The sequence below is a fragment of the Oncorhynchus keta genome, unplaced genomic scaffold (genome assembly GCF_023373465.1).
Source record: "Oncorhynchus keta strain PuntledgeMale-10-30-2019 unplaced genomic scaffold, Oket_V2 Un_contig_23693_pilon_pilon, whole genome shotgun sequence".
NCBI classification, from domain to species: domain Eukaryota; kingdom Metazoa; phylum Chordata; class Actinopteri; order Salmoniformes; family Salmonidae; genus Oncorhynchus; species Oncorhynchus keta.
The window spans coordinates 16,736-35,414 of NW_026283519.1; the positions used below are offsets into that span (position 1 = coordinate 16,736).

At 40.0% G+C, this 18,679-nt stretch overlaps 1 protein-coding gene across 4 annotated transcripts; it reads left to right on the forward strand.

Annotated features, from left to right (window-relative positions):
- Positions 1-446: 446 nt before the first annotated feature.
- Positions 447-9,794, forward strand: LOC118379260 (zinc finger protein 271-like). Of its 4 annotated transcripts, none has more exons than XM_052505413.1 (6): positions 447-1,262; positions 1,293-1,355; positions 1,660-1,744; positions 1,933-2,945; positions 7,168-7,429; positions 7,634-9,794. In XM_052505413.1, the coding sequence occupies exons 1-6, from the start codon at positions 738-740 to the stop codon at positions 9,358-9,360; spliced, it is 3,675 nt and encodes a 1,224-aa protein (XP_052361373.1). In that variant the 5' UTR covers positions 447-737; the 3' UTR covers positions 9,361-9,794. The 4 variants fall into 4 exon arrangements, with proteins under 4 accessions (XP_052361373.1, XP_052361375.1, XP_052361372.1 ...); XM_052505415.1 differs by having other exon boundaries at positions 1,293-1,318; positions 1,659-1,744; XM_052505412.1 differs by having other exon boundaries at positions 448-1,262; positions 1,930-2,945.
- The last annotated feature ends 8,885 nt before the right edge of the window (positions 9,795-18,679 follow it).

Here is an 18,679-nt window from a genome sequence, read left to right on the forward strand (position 1 = left end):
CTCCCTACCTCCTACCCACACCCCCTACCCACAGCCCCCTACCTCCTACCCACAGCCCCCTACCTCCTAGCCTCCTACCCGTTAGGGGAAACAGCCTTGTACCCACAGCCCCTACCCACAGTCTCCTACCCACAGCTCCCTACCTCCTACCCACAGCCTTCTACCCACAGCCTCCTACCCACAGCCCCCTACCTCCTATCATCCTATAATTTATTAGTTTTAATACATGAACCTAGAGCGCTACAGTAGATTATGATACCCTAGTTCCTGTATAGTGCCAGGTCAAAAGTAGTGTGCTATATAGGAAATAGGGTAGCATCTGGGACGCATCATAACTTGTTTTATCCTTACTGTTGTAACAGGAGAGAGTCCAAACCCCAGCTCTAGTGATGAGGCGTCAGCAGAACGACGCCAGGAGAATCGCGCACCTAAGAAGACGTTTTACCGCTGCCCGGAGTGTGGGGAAAGAGTTTCCTCACCCATCAAAACTACAGAGACATCTTAGAACGCACACAGGAGAGAAACCATATCCTTGCTCTGTGTGCGGGAAGAGATTCAGTGATACAGGGACCCTCAAAACACACGAGAGGTTGCACACAGGAGAGAAACCGTACATCTGCCCGGAAAAGAACTGTTGGAAGAGGTTTGTCAGCCAAGGAGAGTTAAAACTACACCATCGGACACACACCGGAGAGAAACCTTGCCACTGCTCTGTGTGTGGGAAGAGTTTCTCACGTATGTGGCACTTGAAGGTCCACATGATGACGCACGTCGGAGAGAAGCAGAAACTCAGCATGAAAAAACCTTTCCCATGCTCTGAGTGTGAGAGGGGCTGCAACTCTGCAGCAGAGCTCAAGATGCACCAGAGGATGCACACTGGGGAGAGACCGTACCAGTGTTCCACATGCAAAAAGACCTTTGTTTTCCCAAGCTCTCTAACAAGACATGAACAATCCCACATAAGCGAAGCGAATAGTACCGCCAAGCCGTACAGCTGCTCAGAATGTGGGAAGGAATTCACTCAGCCATGGACCTTAAAGATACACATGCGCCAGCACACCGGAGAGAAACCGTACCACTGCTCTCAATGCGAGAAGAGGTTCTCGTCGTCGTCACTCCTTAAAAGACACCAGAGGGTTCACACCGGAGAGAAACCATTCCAGTGCGCCGACTGTGGGAAGAGTTTCTCCTCGTCAGCGAATAGGACCAGTCACCGTCGTCGTATCCATGAAGGTATACCGGGTGGGTCACAGCGGCAGGAGGCCACTCTGTGGATCAATACGCGGCAGGAGGCCACCTCTGTGGATGGTACCAATACGCGGCAGGAGGCCACCTCTGTGGATGGTACCAGTACGGTAGGTTTATATGGTGTATCCAGTGCAATTTTGTATTTATTTTCTTTCTTAATACGTTTTTTATTTTATCTGTTGGTGGATTCCAGATTTCCTGCTTATTTCTTTCTGATTCCAGGAATCATCCAACCTGTATTTCTGGAAAACTTGGGAATTTTTTAAAGAAAGTTACTGGAATTTTGCACCCTTAAACCAGTCATTAATACCCTTAACACAATATAACTAAGATTAATGCTGCTGTTGACATATTATACTGAGTGAGTTGTCTGATTATTAACCCGAGGCTTATGTTGACCAAAACAACCAGGTTGAACCCACAGTTGTAGAGGAGTCTGGTCTCAGTCTAGTACTAGATGTCAAAGTAAAAGAAGAGGAGGAAGATCCTGCTTTTGGTGAGTTCAAAGATTAATTTATTAAGGTATGGGTTAGACTACACATTCACGTTTACTTTATTTTAGGAAATTTAAATAAATTGTGTATTTCCAATTACCCAAATAAGAAACATCTATATTATTGACAGTCTCAAATCTTCACATATTTAAGGTGCTTACTTATCCATACGACCTCTTTACCACAGCAGAGAGACCTGACCATTGCTCTGAGAGTGAGGAGAGTCCCTCTACATTAGGAGGACCTGACCAACACCAGGAGAACAACAAAGCTCTGGGCCCTCACATCTGCTCAACGTGTGGAAAAGAACTATCCAGCTCCTACAAACTAATGCTACACCAGAGAACACACACAGGAGAGAAGCCTTACGAGTGTATGGTGTGTGGGAAGGGCTTCTCCCAAGCCGCAAACCTCAAGACGCACCAGAAAGTGCACAGTGGAGAGAAGCCGTACCCCTGCTCTGACTGCGGGAGCAGGTTTACTCACATGGGAGACTTGAAGAGACACCAGTTGTTGCACTCGGGTGAGAAACCTTATAGCTGCCTTGAGTGCGGGAAGAGTTTTTCTCAGTTGGCGCACCTAAAATCTCACCAACAGACACACACAGGGGAAAAACCTTTCCTCTGCGCTCATTGTGAAAAGACTTTCTCCACTGCGGCCAAGCTGAAGAACCACGAGAGAGTGCACACTGGCGAGAGACCTTACTGCTGCTCCTACTGCCCCAAGCGCTTTGCTCTATCTGGGACACTGGTGAAGCATGAACGACTCCACACCGGAGAAACGCCGTACCAATGTGGAGAATGCGGTAAGGGATTTGCTCAACTGGTGTCCTTGAAAATACATGCCCAATCACACACTGGAGTCAACTTCTACAACTGTATCCATTGTGACCAGAGCTTCTCCACTTCAACCAAGCTGAAGGAACATCAGAGAATCCACACTGGGGAGAACCTGTACCAATGCACCGAATGTGGGAAGAGTTTCACTATCGAGTCAAAGCTGCTGAAACACCAGAGAGTTCACACTGGCGAGAAACCGTACCAGTGCTCCGGGTGTGGAATGAGGTTCTCGCTCTCTGAGAACCTACTGAGACACCAGCGTAACTCTTCGGGGATCTGTGGTGCTGTGAGCCTTAACCAGGCTACTGGGAGTGGGATTCTACTTCTACAAGATGCGGCTGTCTTCCCGAATATACTGGTCAAGGTCGGTGGAAATCATTATCCTATCAACCAAACTTTTGTCCAAGTTGCCGTGTTCCTCTCAATAAAGCTAAACTATTGTCCTTCATATTTGGGCCAATCTTTCACCTTTAATTCTAAAGGCCCATATCCCAGACACAGATTAAGACTAGCCCTGGACTAAGCATTAGCCGAGTGGTTAGAGCAATGGGCCAGTAACCAAAAGGTTGCTGGATCGAATTCCTGAGCTTACAAGGTAAAAATCTGTTGTTCTGCCCCTGAACAAGGCAGTTAGCCTATCGGGGAACAGTGGGTTATCAACTTAAGTAAGTATTTGTTCTTAACTGACTTGCCTAGTTAAATAAAGGTAAAATAAAAAATGTACAAAAATGATCCATTGGGAGACTCTCCATTGAGCGTGCATTTTAGTCAGGACTGTGGTGCAGCAGGGCCAAGCCTCGATACCAGCTGAGCGTGGTTCCCTTAACAAGGGTGAGGCAGCCCTCTAATGGACTCCCTATAGACTTAAAGGTCTGCAGCTCTCACTATGGGGAAAGAGCGTTCTGAAGAGCACTTGAGGTTTGGCTAGTCCTGTCCTGCACCGTTTGGCTAGTCCTGTCCTGCAGCGTCTGGCTAGTCCTGTCCTGCAGCGTCTGGCTAGTCCTGTCCTGCAGCGTCTGGCTAGTCCTGTCCTGCAGCGTCTGGCTAGTCCTGTCCTGCAGCGTCTGGCTAGTCCTGTCCTGCAGCGTCTGGCTAGTCCTGTCCTGCAGCGTCTGGCTAGTCCTGTCCTGCAGCGTCTGGCTAGTCCTGTCCTGCAGCGTCTGGCTAGTCCTGTCCTGCAGCGTCTGGCTAGTCCTGTCCTGCAGCGTCTGGCTAGTCCTGTCCTGTCTGGCTAGTCCTGTCCTGCAGCGTCTGGCTAGTCCTGTCCTGCAGCGTCTGGCTAGTCCTGTCCTGCAGCGTTTGGCTAGTCCTGTCCTGCAGCGTCTGGCTAGTCCTGTTGCCTTGAGTCCTGTCCTGATTTTGTTGCACTCAGTTTTAAAGTCTGACCCCTGTCCTGAGCGTCTGGAAGATCTAAGATTTTAATGAGCCTGTCCTTATCTTAGTCCTTCCTGCACTACTGGCTGTCACCTGTCCTCACCTGTCTCCTGTCCTGCAGCGTCTGGCTCTGTCCTGTCCCAGACAGTGGCCTGTCCTGAAACCACTTGCACTGTCTGCACCTTTGGAGTCTCAGTGACTCTGCCCCCTGCAGCGGTGTGAAACCACTTGCACTGTCTCCTGTCCTGCAGTCTCAGTGACTCCTGCCCCTAGACAGCCTGTCCCACTCTGCACTGTCCTCCTTTGAGTCCTCCTGTGGACTCTGCCTGTCCTGACAGTGTGAAACCACTTGCACTGTCTCCTTTGAGTCTCAGTGACTCTGCCCCCTAGACAGTGTGAAACCACTTGCACTGTCTCCTTTGAGTCTCAGTGACTCTGCCCCCAGACAGTGTGAAACCACTTGCACTGTCTCCTTTGAGTCTCAGTGGACTCTGCCCCCTAGACAGTGTGAAACCACTTGCACTGTCTCCTTTGAGTCTCAGTGACTCTGCCCCCTAGACAGTGTGAAACCACTTGCACTGTCTCCTTTGAGTCTCGTTGACTCTGCTCCCTAGACAGTGTGAAACCACTTGCGCTGTCTCCTTTGAGTCTCAGTGACTCTGCCCCCTAGACAGTGTGAAACCACTTGCACTGTCTCCTTTGAGTCTCGTGGACTCTGCCCCCTAGACAGTGTGAAACCACTTGCACTGTCTCCTCCTGCTGAGACTCCTCAGCCTATGACTCTGCCCCCTAGACAGTGTGAAAGCCACTCCCACCTCCTTTGAGACTCCTCAGTGACCTCCTCTGCCCCTAGACAGTGTGAAACCACTTGCACTCCTCTCCTTTGAGTCCCAGTCCTGCTCTGACCCCTAGATCCCAGTGTGAAACCACTTGCACTCCTCTGCGACTGAGTCTCAGTGACTCTGCTCGACCCTAGACAGTGTGAAACCACCTGCGCTGTCACGAGAACACAGAAGTTGAATCTGTATCCTGGGAAAGCCTGACTCCAACGTGTCTTCATTCTGGTGGCCTAGGGCCTAAACTTAACACCCGCCATCTGCCGGTTTTGTTTCTTAACTGGAAAATGAATCCCAAACCTCCTAGAACTGCGACTCCTATAGCCTATCCCACCTCCTGCTGCGACTCCTATAGCCTATCCCACCTCCTGCTGCGACTCCTATAGCCAATCCCACCTCCTGCTGCGACTCCTATAGCCTATCCCACCTCCTGCTGCGACTCCTATAGCCAGTCCCACCTCCTGCTGCGACTCCTATAGCCTGTCCCACCTCCTGCTGCGACTCCTATAGCCTATCCCACCTCCTGCTGCGACTCCTATAGCCTATCCCACCTCCCTGCGACTCCTATAGCCAATCCCACCTCCTGCTGCGACTCCTATAGCCTATCCCACCTCCTGCTGCAACGCTGCCTGGCTGGGGGCTGTGCGCACCCTAAGAGCTGAGTTAAAATATTCATTTTTAGAAGTGCTGGGCACAGGTATAAAAGTTTGTCTAATTTACTTGAAAAGAAAAGTCGACTGAAGAAGTGTCACGTTGTTTTTCTTTTCGATCTACGTGGTTTTGTTCACAAGCTCGGTTGGTTTTTCAATGTTTGAGTTTCAACACGCTAGGGAAGAGAACGTAGCACTTCTACTAGTCAGACTCAATCTCTCACAAGCACAAACATGAGTCCCGTTCCTACGGTGACCCACCGCCCTTAAAACTTCTTATGGCTGGAGGCAGTATTGGATGAATAAAGTGCCCAGAGTAAACTGCCTGCTACTCAGTCCCAGAAGCTAAGATATGCATATTATTAGTTCATTTGGATAGACACTCTGAAACACTCTGAAGTTTCTAAAACTGTTTGAATGATGTCTGTGAGTATAACAGAACTCATATGGCAGGCAAAAACCTGAGAAAAAATACAACCAGGAAGTGGGAAATCTGAGGTTTGTAGTTTTTCAACTCATCTCCTATTGAAGATAGTGGGATATTGGTAATCTTGCACTTCCTAGGGCTTCCACTCGATGTCAACAGTGTTTAGAACCTTGTTTGATGCTTCTACTGTGAATGGGGGCCGAATGAGAGGGGAACGAGTCAGAGGTAGGAGCAGCTGACCATGCGTGGTCACGTGATAGTTAGCTCCTAGTAAACGCGTGTCTGCTCTGGCATTATTAATATGGACTACAGGACTGAACGCGCTAACAAGGAGGTATTTGGACATAAATTATTAACTTTATTGAACAAATCAAACATTTATTGTGGAACTGGGATTCCTGGGAGTGCATTCTGATGAAGATCATCAAAGGTAAGTTCATATTTATAACGCGATTTCTGACTAATGTTGACTCCACAACATGGCGGATATCTGTTTTGGTCTCTGAGTGCTGTACTCAGATTATTGCATGGTATTTTTCCGTGAAGTAAAAAAAAAATCTGAGACACTGGTTGCATAATAAGATAAGTTTATCTAAAGTTCCATGTATAACAGTTGTATCTTTTATCAATGTTTATTATGAGTATTTGTGTAAATTGACTCTGCAAAATCACTGCATGTTTTGGAACTACTGAACATAACACGCCAATGTAAAATGAGATTTCTGGATATTAATATCCACTTTATCGAACAAAACACACATGTATTGTGTAACATGAAGTCCTATAAGTGTCATCTGATGAAGATCATCAAAGGTTAGTGATTCATTTTATCTCTATTTCTGCTTTATGGCTGTTTTTTTCTGTGACTTGGCGGTGACCTAACATAATCGTTTGGTGTGCTTTCGCTGTAAAGCCTTTTTGAAATCGGACTCTGTGGTGGGATTAACAACAAGATTATCTTTTAAAATTGTATAAGATACTTGTATGTTTGCTGAATTTGAATTATGCGATTTCTGTTTGAATTTGGCGCCCTGCACTTTCACTGGCTGATTTAACGGGGCCACAAAAAAGTGATTGGACTAAATACCACTTTACTTTTTACTAGCAACACATGTATTGTTTTTGAAACATTACAAAGCACATCTGTTTTTTGTGTTTTGTTGGTGTCATTTAATATTAATAGTTTAGTTGGTAAGACATTTTAGTGGCTGGTGGACCAGAAATAACATTTTAAGGCCATTTGAACCATTTTGATTGTTATTCTCCATCCTAAATAAACGTTTATTATTTTCTCACCAGGCTGGGCACAAACCCACAGAGTCTCTGCCTTCTGACCAGAGCCATAGTGAATCCTCCACTCAAACTGCTGGGATGACTGTTAACATTAAAGAGGAGGAGCAAACACCTGGACTGAAGATTAAAACTGAAGAACTGGAGGAGGAGGAGGAGGAGGAGGAGGAGGACGAAGAAGAAGAAGAGGAGGAGGAGGAAGAAGAGGAGGAAGTTGTTGGGCTGATTAATTCTGATGGAGAAGAAATGGACTGGGATTCTTCTCTTCTTGGTATGTTGAGATGAGTTTGTGAGTCAGGTAAACTTTCCCAAAAATGCCCAGGTTTTTCAGAAATCCTGGTTGGAAGATTCCCGGAATCAGGAGGGAATAAACAGGAAATCCGGAATCCTCCAGCCAGGATTTCAGTAAAACCTGGGGATTTTCTCTTGACTCGTCTGCTGCTTTGTTTAACCTGTTCCAATTTTCTTCACACAGGATATAATCCCAGTCAGAGTTCTGACATTGAAGAGAGTCCCTCTACATCAGGAGAACCTGAACATCACCAGGAGAATCACAACGCTAAGAGCTCTCACTGCTGTTCAGTGTGTGGAAAAGACTGCCAAAAATTATCGGCACTACAAAAACACATGAGAATTCACACAGGAGAGAAGCCTTACCCCTGTACTTTGTGTGGAAACCAATTCCGTGAGAAGGGACACCTGAAAGCACATCTGAAAACTCACACTGGAGAGAAACCTTACCACTGCCCCACATGTGGGATGAATTTTGCCCATTTGGGAGCCATGAAAATACACCTGCTGACGCACACTGGAGAGAAACCTTACCCCTGCTCTGTGTGTGGGAAGAGTTTTACCCAGTCATCGCGTTTGAAGCAACATTTCCGGACGCACACAGGAGAGAAACCTTACTCCTGCTCTGTATGCAGGAAGAGTTTTGCAAGACCAGCAGACCTTAAAGTACACCACAGAGATCACACAGGGGAGAAACCTTACAGCTGCACTGAATGTGGCCAGAGCTTCACCAGTTCCCACAACCTATGGAAACATCAGAAGACCCATCTACCACCTGGACTACCACAACCTGTTGAGTTTGACAACCACAACCAAACACCAGAGATGAATGCTAAAAACGAAGGACTGAAGGAGGAAGATGAGGAGGAGGAGGAGGAATTTAGTGTTCTGATCAATTCTGATGGAGAAGAAGTTGGATTGGACTTGGATCCTCCTCGTCTCAATCCTCCTCTGAGTTCTGAGGAAGAGGAGAGTCCGTCAACATCAGGAGAAACTGAACAACACCAGGTGAACCACAATACAGCTCTGAGGTACAGCTGCTCTGTGTGTGGGAAGCAGTTCAACCACAAAGGACATCTGCGAAGACACGAGAGTGTACATTCAGTTGAAAAACCTTATGGTTGCTCAGACTGCGACAAGATGTTCGGTTCCACCATAGCTCTGAATAGACACAAGAAGTTACACAGAGAAGAGAAACCTCACATTTGCACAGTGTGTGGGAAAGGTTTCGTTCAACTGTCGCGTTTGAAGGAACACTACCCGACGCACTCGGGAGAGAAACCACACTGCTGCTCTGTGTGTGGGAAGCGCTTCACTACTGCGTCGTACCTCAAAACGCACAGCAAAGTCCACCTGGGGGAGAGTCCCTATACCTGTAACATATGTAGGAGAGATTGCCAGAAGTTGTCCGCGTTCAAGTTACACATGAGGATCCACACAGGAGAGAAGCCCTTCAGTTGCTCTGTGTGCGAGAAGCAGTTCACTCAGAAAAGACATCTGCAAGACCACCAGAAAGTGCACACGGGAGAGAAACCGTACCCCTGCCCCCACTGTGACAAGCGGTTCAGCTTCTCCTCTGCCTTGAAAAGACACCAGCAGTTACACACCGGAGAAAAACCCCACTGCTGCTTTGTGTGCGGGAATAGTTTCTCTCAAGCAGGGCGCCTGAAAGAACACCTACAGACGCACTCGGGAGAGAGACCTTTCTCCTGCTCTGTCTGCGAGAAAACCTTCAGAAAAGCTTCTGAACTCACGATACACAACAGATCTCACACAGGAGAGAGACCGTACAGCTGTGCCGAATGTGGTAAGACGTTCACCAGTTCTATGAAGCTGGGACGACACAAGAAGATCCATCAGAACACAAAAACTGAAGAGGTTCTGACTAAAGATGTAAAGAGTATTCCATGAGTATTGATGATGATGAAGAAGTGGAGGCTGCCTCCGCAGTTAGTGGATGCTAGTAGGGTGAAGAGGAGGAGGAGGAGCCTCGACAGTCAGTGGATGCTAGTAGGGTGAAGAGGAGGAGGAGGAGCCTCTACAGTTAGTGGATGCTAGTAGGGTGAGGAGGAGGAGCCTCTACAGTCAGTGGATGCTAGTAGGGTGAAGAGGAGGAGCCTCTACAGTCAGTGGATGCTAGTAGGGTGAAGAGGAGGAGCCTCTACAGTCAGTGGATGCTAGTAGGGTGAAGAGGAGGAGCCTCTACAGTCCAGTGGATGCTAGTAGGGTGGATAATCGTGATGATTGATGACCGCTGGTCTCCTAACGAGGTGCCGGTTTAGACTGGGAATGATGAACAATGATGACCTCATAATGTAAATAAATATATATATCTGCACACTGATGCATGTTTCCAAGAATTGTATTTTTATTTTAAGTGAGCAATGTTTTTGTGAAAGGTTAATGGTTTCAAGATTAAGCCAATTTGTATCAAATACATTTAAACTATTAAACAAAAGAGAAAAGCATGAAAAGGTGCATAAAGACAGCAGACTGAACAGTATAAAGCAGATTAACATACTATCACACGTCAGTCAATACAACGTGAGAAATGACATGAGCCAACGAGCCGGTGGAATCTATAAACATTTGAATAAAATGATCATTGTTCTTTCTATTTTATTATGGTTAATTCATGTGATTAATCTGCTAATTATGCAACAATCCAAATATTAAGTTTGTAGTCCATAGAATAGCTCTTCTTCCCTGTTCTTAACACTTTACAATAACTTGTCTTTTAATATCAATGTTCATAGTCTTAGCAAACGATGTTAGTTGTTTTAGAAAGTAGGATATTGCTGAAAGAAGCGTGTGTGTGACAATCATTTCAGAATGAGGTGTTTGTGGAATATTGATATGGATGTGATGTCATAATCATGTTAGAATGATGTCATTTGTGGTCATATTGATATGGATGTGATGTCATAATCATGTGATGTCATAATCATGTTATGTGATGTCATAATCATGTTATGTGATGTCATAATCATGTTATGTGATGTCATAATCATGTTATATGAACAATGGAAATAAAAGTATAGATGGTGAATGTGCCAGTCCTTTCATTGTCCGGAGTCGGCACGTGTTGTAGATGACGTTTACACTACGGCATGCCACTATTACCACACCTCTCAACACATGTGGTTTCTGGTTTTAGTGGAGAGGATCTAGCCTGGTACAACCATCCAGAGGTCTCGTGAGTTTGCTTTCCGATTCGCTACAGCGGTAATCAGTCTGGTAATGCCATGCGCAGGTGGCGCCGTCCTGCTTCGTGCTCCCGGGGGTCCTTGTCCCCATCTTTTTTTGAACGGGCTTTGACAATTCTATCATCAAATTTGTGAAATATTATAAACTTGGTGGTATATTGGCGTATACCACACCCCCTCGGGCCTTATTGCTTTACTATACCAAGGCTGTCAGCCAATCAGCATTCAGATTATATTCTTCTTTGTGGATGAATGTACTTCTCCCAGATGAATTTGATGATGTTTTTACAATGAAGACCATTCAAAACCATTCAAAACTCCTACAAAAGGGAATGGCTACTTCCTGGAAAACGACGGATCACTTTCGTACCGTATACACAAGGCTAGCATAGGAAGGGCGAGAAGTGTGGGGGACGATCGAGAGGATGAGTGGGGTTCAGAAGGGATAGGATCCCGTGTTGACCAGTGGGAGGATATGGGCAGTAAGAGAGGAGGAAGCGGAGACGATGGCTAAAGCCTTTCTCATCTGTCAGAAGGAGAGAGAACGAGAGGGGAACCACCCTACTATGGTAGAGGTGTAGAGGACAATAGGCTGGGTTTCTCTGTCAGAAGGAGAGAGAGAACGAGAGGGGAACCACCCTACTATGGTAGAGGGCAATAGGCTGGGTTTCTCTGTTAGAAGGAGAGAGAGAACGAGAGGGGAACCACCCTACTATGGTAGAGGGCAATAGGCTGGGTTTCTCTGTAGAGGGCAGAAGAGAGAGAGAACGAGAGGGGAACCACCCTACTATGGTAGAGGTGTAGAGGACAATAGGCTGGGTTTCTCTGTTAGAAGGAGAGAGAGACTTTAACTATGCCACTTTGTTTACTTTGTCTACATACTCATCTCATATGTATATACTGTACTCGATACCATCTACTGTATGCTGCTCTGTACCATCACTCATTCATATATCCTTATGTACATATTCTTTATCCCCTTACACTGTGTATAAGACAGTAGTTTTGGAATTGTTAGTTAGATTACTTGTTGGTTATCACTGCATTGTCGGAACTAGAAGCACAAGCATTTCGCTACACTCGCATTAACATCTGCTAACCATGTGTATGTGACAAATAAAATTTGATTTGATTTGAGAACGAGGGGAACCACCCTACTATGGTAGAGGTGTAGAGGACAATAGGCTGGGTTTCTCTGTTAGAAGGAGAGAGAGAACGAGAGAGGAACCACCCTACTATGGTAGAGGACAATAGGCTGGGTTTCTCTGTTAGAAGGAGAGAGAGAACGAGAGGGGAACCACCCTACTATGGTAGAGGTGTAGAGGACAATAGGCTGGGTTTCTCTGTCAGAAGGAGAGAGAGAACGAGAGGGAACCACCCTACTATGGTAGAGGTGTAGAGGGCAATAGGCTGGGTTTATTTTTTTGTACCTTTTATTTTGACAGGAGTCTAAGCTGAGACCGAGGTCTCTTTCCCAGATGAGCCCTGGATAGCACCACAATACTGGGGTGGCAGGGTAGCCTAGTGGTTAGTGGTTAGAGTGGAGGGACGGTAGGGTAGCCTAGTGGTTAGAGTGTAGAGGTGGCAGGGTAGCCTAGTGGTTAGAGCGTTGTACTAGCCTAGTGGTTAGAGTGTAGAGGTGGCAGGGTAGCCTAGTGGTTAGAGCGTAGGGGTGGCAGGGTAGCCTAGTGGTTAGAGTGTAGAGGTGGCAGGGTAGCCTAGTGGTTAGAGCGTAGGGGTGGCAGGGTAGCCTAGTGGTTAGAGTGTAGGGGTGGCAGGGTAGCCTAGTGGTTTAGGGGTGGCAGGGTAGCCTAGGGGCGTAGGGTGGCAGGGTAGCCTGGTGGTTAGAGCGTAGGGGCGGCAGGGTAGCCTAGTGGTTCGAGTGGAGGGGCAGCAGGGTAGCCTAGTGGTTAGTGGTTAGAGCGTAGGGGTGGCAGGGTAGCCTAGTGGTTAGAGCGTTGGACTAGTAACCGGAAGGTTGTGAGTTCAAACCCCGAGCTGACAAGGTACAAAGATTCCTAGGCCAGTTAACCCACTGTTCCTAGGCCGTCATTGAAAATAATAATTTGTTCTTAACTGACTTGCCTAATTAAATAAATCAATTCTACCTATACTGAACATAGAGATAAAATGTTTGTCGCATCTTCCATGAGCTGAAGTAACATCTCTGAAATGTTCCATGTGCTTATTTAGCACAAATGTGTTTACATCCCTGGTAGTGAGCATTTCTCATTTGCCAAGATAATCCATCCACCTGACAGGTGTGGCATACCAAGAAGCTGATTAAACAGCATGATCATTACACAGGTGCACCTTGTGCTGGGGACAATAAAAAGCCACTCTAAAATGTGCAGTTTTGTCACACAAGACAATGCAACCGATGTCTCAAGTTTTGAGGCAGCGTCAAATTGGCATGCTGCCTGCAGGAATGTCCACCAGAGCTGTTGCCAGAGAATTTAACATTTCTCTATCATAATGTTGTTTTAGAGAATTTGGCAGTACATTCAGAACCACAGACCACTTGTAACCACGACATCCGGTTTCTTCACCTTCTGGATCGTCTGAGACCAGCCACCTGGACAGCTGATGAAACTGTGGGTTTGCACAACTGAATCATTTCTGCACAAACTGTCAGAAACCTGCCTCACATAAGCTCGTCTGGGTGCTCGTCGTCCTCACCAGGGTCTTGACCTGACTGCAGTTCGGCGTCGTAACCGACTTCTGCGGGCAAATGCTCCCCTTCGATGGTCACTGGCACGCTGGAGAAGTGAGCTCTTCACGGATAAATCCTGGTTTTAACTGTACCGGGCAGATGGCATGTAATGTGTATGTATACATGTAATGTGTATGTATACATGTAATGTGTATGTATACATGTAATGTGTATGTATACATGTAATGTGTATGTATACATGTAATGTGTATGTATACATGTAATGTGTATGTATATATGTAATGTGTATGTATACATGTAATGTGTATGTATATATGTAATGTGTATGTATATATGTAATGTGTATGTATATATGTAATGTGTATGTATATATGTAATGTGTATATATATATGTAATGTGTATATATATATGTAATGTGTATATATGTAATGTGTATATATGTAATGTGTATATATGTAATGTGTATGTATATATGTAATGTGTATGTATACATGTAATGTGTATGTATACATGTAATGTGTATGTATACATGTAATGTGTATGTATACATGTAATGTGTATGTATATATGTAATGTGTATGTATATATGTAATGTGTATGTATATATGTAATGTGTATGTATATATGTAATGTGTATGTATATATGTAATGTGTATATATGTAATGTGTATGTATACATGTAATGTGTATGTATACATGTAATGTGTATGTATACATGTAATGTGTATGTATACATGTAATGTGTATGTATACATGTAATGTGTATGTATACATGTAATGTGTATGTATACATGTAATGTGTATGTATACATGTAATGTGTATGTATACATGTAATGTGTATGTATACATGTAATGTGTATGTATACATGTAATGTGTATGTATACATGTAATGTGTATGTATACATGTAATGTGTATGTATACATGTAATGTGTATGTATACATGTAATGTGTATGTATACATGTAATGTGTATGTATACATGTAATGTGTATGTATACATGTAATGTGTATGTATACATGTAATGTGTATGTATACATGTAATGTGTATGTATACATGTAATGTGTATGTATACATGTAATGTATACATGTATGTATACATGTAATGTGTATGTATACATGTAATGTGTATGTATACATGTAATGTGTATGTATACATGTAATGTGTATGTATACATGTAATGTGTATGTATACATGTAATGTGTATATATACATGTAATGTATGTATACATGTAATGTGTATGTATACATGTAATGTGTATGTATACATGTAATGTGTATGTATACATGTAATGTGTATGTATACATGTAATGTGTATGTATACATGTAATGTGTATGTATACATGTAATGTGTATGTATACATGTAATGTGTATGTATACATGTAATGTGTATGTATACATGTAATGTGTATACATGTAATGTGTATATATGTAATGTGTATATGTAATGTGTATATATGTAATGTGTATATATGTAATGTGTATATATGTAATGTGTGTGTATATATGTAATGTGTATATATATATGTAATGTGTATATATATATGTAATGTGTATGTATATATGTAATGTGTATGTATGTAATGTGTATGTATATATGTAATGTGTATGTATATATGTAATGTGTATATATATATGTAATGTGTATATATATATGTAATGTGTATATGTATATATGTAATGTGTATATATGTAATGTGTATATATGTAATGTGTATGTATACATGTAATGTGTATGTATGTAATGTGTATGTATGTAATGTGTATACATGTAATGTGTATATGTAATGTGTATGTATATATGTAATGTGTATGTATATATGTAATGTGTATGTATATATGTAATGTGTATGTATATATGTAATGTGTATGTATATATGTAATGTGTATATATGTAATGTGTATACATGTAATGTGTATACATGTAATGTGTATACATGTAATGTGTATACATGTAATGTGTATACATGTAATGTGTGTGTATACATGTAATGTGTATACATGTAATGTGTATGTATACATGTAATGTGTATGTATACATGTAATGTGTGTATATATGTAATGTGTATATACATGTAATGTGTATATATGTAATGTGTATACATGTAATGTGTATACATGTAATGTGTATACATGTAACATGTATAATGTGTATGTATACATGTAATGTGTATATATATATGTAATGTGTATATATGTAATGTGTATATATGTAATGTGTATATATGTAATGTGTATATATGTAATGTGTATATATGTAATGTGTATATATGTAATGTGTATGTATACATGTAATGTGTATGTATATATGTAATGTGTATGTATATATGTAATGTGTATATATGTAATGTGTATATATGTAATGTGTATATATGTAATGTGTATGTATACATGTAATGTGTATGTATACATGTAATGTGTATGTATACATGTAATGTGTATGTATATATGTAATGTGTATGTATATATGTAATGTGTATGTATATATGTAATGTGTATGTATATATGTAATGTGTATATATATATATGTAATGTGTATGTATATATGTAATGTGTATATGTATATATGTAATGTGTATGTATACATGTAATGTGTATGTATACATGTAATGTGTATACATGTAATGTGTATGTATACATGTAATGTGTATATACATGTAATGTATGTATACATGTAATGTGTATGTATACATGTAATGTATGTATACATGTAATGTGTATGTATACATGTAATGTGTATGTATACATGTAATGTGTATGTATACATGTAATGTGTATGTATATATGTAATGTGTATGTATACATGTAATGTGTATGTATATATGTAATGTGTATATATGTAATGTGTATATATATATGTAATGTGTATATATATATGTAATGTGTATATATATATGTAATGTGTATATATATATGTAATGTGTATATATGTAATGTGTATATATGTAATGTGTATATATGTAATGTGTATATATGTAATGTGTATATATGTAATGTGTATATATATATGTAATGTGTATGTATATATGTAATGTGTATGTATATATGTAATGTGTATATATATATGTAATGTGTATATATATATGTAATGTGTATATATATATGTAATGTGTATATATATATGTAATGTGTATATATGTAATGTGTATATATGTAATGTGTATATATGTAATGTGTATATATGTAATGTGTATATATGTAATGTGTATATATGTAATGTATGTATACATGTAATGTGTATGTATACATGTAATGTGTATGTATACATGTAATGTGTATGTATACATGTAATGTGTATATATGTAATGTGTATATATGTAATGTGTATACATGTAATGTGTATACATGTAATGTGTATACATGTAATGTGTATACATGTATTGTGTATACATGTATTGTGTATACATGTATTGTGTATACATGTAATGTGTATATATGTAATGTGTATGTATGTATATATGTAATGTGTATGTATATATATATGTAATGTATATATATATATGTAATGTGTATACATGTATTGTGTATACATGTAATGTGTATATATGTAATGTGTATATATGTAATGTGTATGTATATATGTAATGTGTATATATGTAATGTGTATGTATACATGTAATGTGTATATATGTATATATGTAATGTGTATATATGTAATGTGTATATATGTAATGTGTATATATGTAATGTGTATATATGTAATGTGTATATATGTAATGTGTATATATATATGTAATGTGTATATATATATGTAATGTGTATATATATATGTAATGTGTATATATGTAATGTGTATATATGTAATGTGTATATATATGTAATGTGTATATATGTAATGTGTATATACATGTAATGTGTATATATGTAATGTGTATGTATATATGTAATGTGTATGTATATGTAATGTGTATGTATACATGTAATGTGTATATATGTAATGTGTATATATGTAATGTGTATATATGTAATGTGTATGTATACATGTAATGTGTATATATGTAATGTGTATATATGTAATGTGTATATATGTAATGTGTATATATGTAATGTGTATGTATATATATGTAATGTGTATATATATATATGTAATGTGTATACATGTAATGTGTATATATGTAATGTGTATATATGTAATGTGTATATATGTAATGTGTATATATGTAATGTGTATATATGTAATGTGTATGTATACATGTAATGTGTATATATATATGTAATGTGTATATATGTAATGTGTATATATGTAATGTGTATACATGTAATGTGTATGTATACATGTAATGTGTATATATACATGTAATGTGTATGTATACATGTAATGTGTATACATGTAATGTGTATATATGTAATGTGTATATATGTAATGTGTATATATATATGTAATGTGTATATATACATGTAATGTGTATACATGTAATGTGTATACATGTAATGTGTATACATGTAATGTGTATACATGTAATGTGTATGTATACATGTAATGTGTATGTATACATGTAATGTGTATGTATACATGTAATGTGTATGTATACATGTAATGTGTATGTATACATGTAATGTGTATACATGTAATGTGTATACATGTAATGTGTATACATGTAATGTGTATACATGTAATGTGTATACATGTAATGTGTATACATGTAATGTGTATATATGTAATGTGTATGTATATATGTAATGTGTATATATGTAATGTGTATATATGTAATGTGTATGTATATATGTAATGTGTATATATGTAATGTGTATATATGTAATGTGTATATATGTAATGTGTATATATGTAATGTGTATGTATATATATGTAATGTGTATATATATATATGTAATGTGTATACATGTAATGTATGTATACATGTAATGTGTATACATGTAATGTGTATACATGTAATGTGTATACATGTAATGTATGTATATATGTAATATGTATACATGTAATGTGTATATATGTAATGTGTATATATGTAATGTGTTTATATATGTAATGTGTATATATGTAATGTGTATACATGTAATGTGTATACATGTAATGTGTATGTATACATGTAATGTGTTATATATATGTAATGTGTATATATGTAATGTGTATACATGTAATGTGTATACATGTAATGTGTATGTATACATGTAATGTGTATGTATATATGTAATGTGTATACATGTAATGTGTATACATGTAATGTGTATACATGTAATGTGTATACATGTAATTTGTATACATGTAATGTGTATACATGTAATATATGTAATGTGTATACATGTAATGTGTATACATGTAATGTGTATGTATACATGTAATGTGTATGTATACATGTAATGTGTATGTATACATGTAATGTGTA

Coding starts and splice junctions, on each gene's coding strand:
- LOC118379260 (XM_052505412.1), top strand. CDS start 738: ATGTGGCACTTGAAGGTCCACATGATGACGCACGTCGGAGAGAAGCAG. Junction 1,745..1,929: donor GGAGGAAGATCCTGCTTTTG/GTGAGTTCAAAG, acceptor TCTTTACCACAG/CAGAGAGACCTGACCATTGC. Junction 2,946..7,167: donor TCCCGAATATACTGGTCAAG/GTCGGTGGAAAT, acceptor TTTTCTCACCAG/GCTGGGCACAAACCCACAGA.